The 5,000-nt window shown below is 55.5% G+C and overlaps 1 protein-coding gene across 1 annotated transcript in view; it reads right to left on the bottom strand.

Moving 5' to 3' along the window:
• The window catches only part of LOC144955144 (serine/threonine-protein kinase mTOR-like), a gene marked incomplete at its 3' end in the record, with an annotated part of 48,576 nt that overhangs the window by 26,257 nt on the left and 17,319 nt on the right, over positions 1 to 5,000 (bottom strand). The window contains 1 exon segment of the mRNA XM_078885466.1: positions 687 to 802. Coding sequence (XP_078741592.1) covers positions 687 to 802 — 116 coding nt within the window.

Genomic DNA, 5,000 nt, shown 5'->3' with positions numbered 1-5,000 from the left:
CTAGTGAGTGAGTGAGTGGTGAGTGAGTGAGTGTATGAGTGAGTGAGTGTATGAGTGAGTGAGTGTACTAGTGAGTGAGTGGTGAGTGAGTGTACTAGTGAGTGAGTGAGTGTATGAGTGAGTGTATGAGTGAGTGTACTAGTGAGTGAGTGACCTGCTGTGCGAGTGAGTAGTGGTCCTGGTGCAAGGCGAGCACGGCGCGGTAGAAGGTGAGTGAGTGAGTGTACTAGTGAGTGAGTGTGTGTATGAGTGAGTGTATGAGTGGTGAGTGAGTGAGTGAGTGTATGAGTGAGTGAGTGAGTGGTGAGTGAGTGAGTGTATGAGTGAGTGAGTGAGTGTACTAGTGAGTGAGTGTGTGTATGAGTGAGTGTATGAGTGGTGAGTGAGTGAGTGAGTGTATGAGTGAGTGTATGAGTGGTGAGTGAGTGAGTGAGTGTATGAGTGAGTGAGTGAGTGGTGAGTGAGTGAGTGAGTGTATGTATGAGTGAGTGAGTGTACTAGTGAGTGAGTGAGTGAGTGTATGAGTGAGTGTATGAGTGAGTGTATGAGTGAGTGTATGAGTGAGTGTATGAGTGAGTGAGTGAGTGGTGAGTGAGTGAGTGAGTGAGTGGTGAGTGAGTGAGTGAGTGAGTGGTGAGTGAGTGAGTGAGTGTACTAGTGAGTGAGTGTACTAGTGAGTGAGTGACCTGCTGGGCGAGTGAGTAGTGGTCCTGGTGCAGGGCGAGCACGGCGCGGTAGAAGGCTCCGTCGTGCGTGTCCCTGGGGATCATGCACGTGTACTCCTCCATACTGTCCCACTGGCCTGTACAGTGACACACACAGTGACACACACAGTGACACACAGTGACACACACACAGTGACACACACACACACACAGTGACACACACACACACACAGTGACACACACACACACACACACAGTGACACACACACACACACAGTGACACACACACACACACAGTGACACACACACACACACAGTGACACACACACACACACACAGTGACACACACACACACACAGTGACACACACACACACACAGTGACACACACACACACACACACAGTGACACACACAGTGACACACACACACACACAGTGACACACACACACACACACACAGTGACACACACAGTGACACACACACAGTGACACACACAGTGACACACACACACAGTGACACACACACACACACACAGTGACACACACACACACACAGTGACACACACACACACACACAGTGACACACACACACAGTGACACACACACAGTGACACACACACACACACAGTGACACACACACAGTGACACACACACACACACAGTGACACACACACACACACAGTGACACACACACAGTGACACACACACAGTGACACACACACAGTGACACACACACACACACAGTGACACACACACACACACACACACAGTGACACACACACACAGTGACACACACACAGTGACACACACACAGTGACACACACACACACACAGTGACACACACACACACAGTGACACACACACAGTGACACACACACACACAGTGACACACACACAGTGACACACACACACACAGTGACACACACAGTGACACACACACACAGTGACACACACACACAGAGACACACACACACAGTGACACACACACAGTGACACACACACAGTGACACACACACACAGTGACACACACAGTGACACACACACAGTGACACACACACACACAGTGACACACACACACACAGTGACACACACACACACAGTGACACACACACACAGTGACACACACACAGTGACACACACACACAGTGACACACACACACAGTGACACACACACACAGTGACACACACACAGTGACACACACACACAGTGACACACACACACACAGTGACACACACACACACAGTGACACACACACACACAGTGACACACACACACACACAGTGACACACACACACACAGTGACACACACAGTGACACACACACAGTGACACACACACAGTGACACACACACACACAGTGACACACACAGTGACACACACACAGTGACACACACACAGTGACACACACACACAGTGACACACACAGTGACACACACACACACAGTGACACACACACACAGTGACACACACACACACACACACACAGTGACACACACACACACAGTGACACACACACACACAGTGACACACACACACACACAGTGACACACACAGTGACACACACACACACAGTGACACACACACACAGTGACACACACACACACAGTGACACACACACACACAGTGACACACACACACACAGTGACACACACACACACAGTGACACACACACACACAGTGACACACACACACACAGTGACACACACACACACAGTGACACACACACACACAGTGACACACACACACACACAGTGACACACACACACACACAGTGACACACACAGTGACACACACACACAGTGACACACACAGTGACACACACACACACACACAGTGACACACACACACAGTGACACACACACACACAGTGACACACACACAGTGACACACACACACAGTGACACACACACACACACAGTGACACACACACACACACAGTGACACACACACACAGTGACACACACACACAGTGACACACACAGTGACACACACACAGTGACACACACACAGTGACACACACACACATACAGTGACACACACATACAGTGACACACACACACAGTGACACACACACAGTGACACACACACACACAGTGACACACACAGTGACACACACAGTGACACACACAGTGACACACACACACACAGTGACACACACACACACAGTGACACACACAGTGACACACACAGTGACACACACACACACAGTGACACACACACACACAGTGACACACACACACACACAGTGACACACACACACAGTGACACACACACACAGTGACACACACAGTGACACACACACAGTGACACACACACACACACAGTGACACACACAGTGACACACACACACAGTGACACACACACACACACACACAGTGACACACACACACACAGTGACACACACAGTGACACACACACACAGTGACACACACACACACACACACAGTGACACACACACACAGTGACACACACACACACAGTGACACACACACACACACACGTACACACACAGTGACACACACACAGACACACGTACACACTAACACGCGACAAGTCGCGACCCCTGAGACCCGCGCGGAGCCCAGAAACACGGAAACCACAACCCAACACTTGAGGGCGTCCAGCGCTCGCGGTGGGGGGGTGGTGGGGGGTGGTGGGGGGTGGTGGGGGGTGGTGGGGGGTGGTGGGGGGGCGGTGGGGGTGGTGGGGGGTGGTGGGGGGTGGTGGGGGGCGGTGGGGGTGGTGGGGGGTGGTGGGGGGTGGTGGGGGGGCGGTGGGGGGTGGTGGGGGGTGGTGGGGGGTGGTGGGGGGCGGTGGGGGGTGGTGGGGGGTGGTGGGGGGTGGTGGGGGGTGGTGGGGGGTGGTGGGGGGCGGTGGGGGGTGGTGGGGGGTGGTGGGGGGTGGTGGGGGGTGGTGGGGGGGTGGTGGGGGGGGGGGAACCGGAGCCATTTGCAGATACTTTTGCTGGTTGCGTTGGTTGCGTTGGTTGCGTTGGTTGCGCTGGTTGCGCTGGTTGCGTTGGTTGCGTTGGTTGCGCTGGTTGCGCTGGTTGCGCTGGTTGCGCTGGTTGCGCTGGTTGCGCTGGTTGCGCTGGTTGCGCTGGTTGCGCTGGTTGCGCTGGTTGCGTTGGTTGCGCTGGTTGCGTTGGTTGCGTTGGTTGCGCTGGTTGCGCTGGTTGCGCTGGTTGCGTTGGTTGCGCTGGTTGCGCTGGTTGCGCTGGTTGCGCTGGTTGCGCTGGTTGCGCTGGTTGCGTTGGTTGCGCTGGTTGCGCTGGTTGCGTTGGTTGCGTTGGTTGCGCTGGTTGCGTTGGTTGCGCTGGTTGCGCTGGTTGAGTTGGTTGCGCTGGTTGCGTTGGTTGCGTTGGTTGCGTTGGTTGCGCTGGTTGCGCTGGTTGCGTTGGTTGCGTTGGTTGCGTTGGTTGCGCTGGTTGCGCTGGTTGCGTTGGTTGCGTTGGTTGCGTTGGTTGCGCTGGTTGCGCTGGTTGCGTTGGTTGCGCTGGTTGCGCTGGTTGCGCTGGTTGCGCTGGTTGCGCTGGTTGCGTTGGTTGCGCTGGTTGCGCTGGTTGCGCTGGTTGCGCTGGTTGCGCTGGTTGCGTTGGTTGCGTTGGTTGCGCTGGTTGCGTTGGTTGCGCTGGTTGCGCTGGTTGCGCTGGTTGCGCTGGTTGCGTTGGTTGCGCTGGTTGCGTTGGTTGCGCTGGTTGCGTTGGTTGCGCTGGTTGCGCTGGTTGCGTTGGTTGCGCTGGTTGCGCTGGTTGCGTTGGTTGCGCTGGTTGCGTTGGTTGCGCTGGTTGCGTTGGTTGCGCTGGTTGCGCTGGTTGCGTTGGTTGCGTTGGTTGCGCTGGTTGCGTTGGTTGCGCTGGTTGCGCTGGTTGCGCTGGTTGCGTTGGTTGCGCTGGTTGCGTTGGTTGCGCTGGTTGCGTTGGTTGCGCTGGTTGCGTTGGTTGCGCTGGTTGCGTTGGTTGCGCTGGTTGCGTTGGTTGCGCTGGTTGCGTTGGTTGCGTTGGTTGCGCTGGTTGCGCTGGTTGCGCTGGTTGCGCTGGTTGCGTTGGTTGCGTTGGTTGCGTTGGTTGCGTTGGTTGCGTTGGTTGCGTTGGTTGCGCTGGTTGCGCTGGTTGCGCTGGTTGCGCTGGTTGCGTTGGTTGCGCTGGTTGCGTTGGTTGCGTTGGTTGCGCTGGTTGCGCTGGTTGCGCTGGTTGCGCTGGTTGCGCTGGTTGCGTTGGTTGCGTTGGTTGCGTTGGTTGCGTTGGTTGCGTTGGTTGCGCTGGTTGCGCTGGTTGCGTTGGTTGCGTTGGTTGCGCTGGTTGCGCTGGTTGCGTTGGTTGCGCTGGTTGCGTTGG

Source organism: Lampetra fluviatilis, unplaced genomic scaffold (assembly GCF_964198595.1).
Source record: "Lampetra fluviatilis unplaced genomic scaffold, kcLamFluv1.1 SCAFFOLD_712, whole genome shotgun sequence".
Lineage (NCBI taxonomy): Eukaryota > Metazoa > Chordata > Hyperoartia > Petromyzontiformes > Petromyzontidae > Lampetra > Lampetra fluviatilis.
This window is presented reverse-complemented; position numbering and strand designations above follow the sequence as displayed.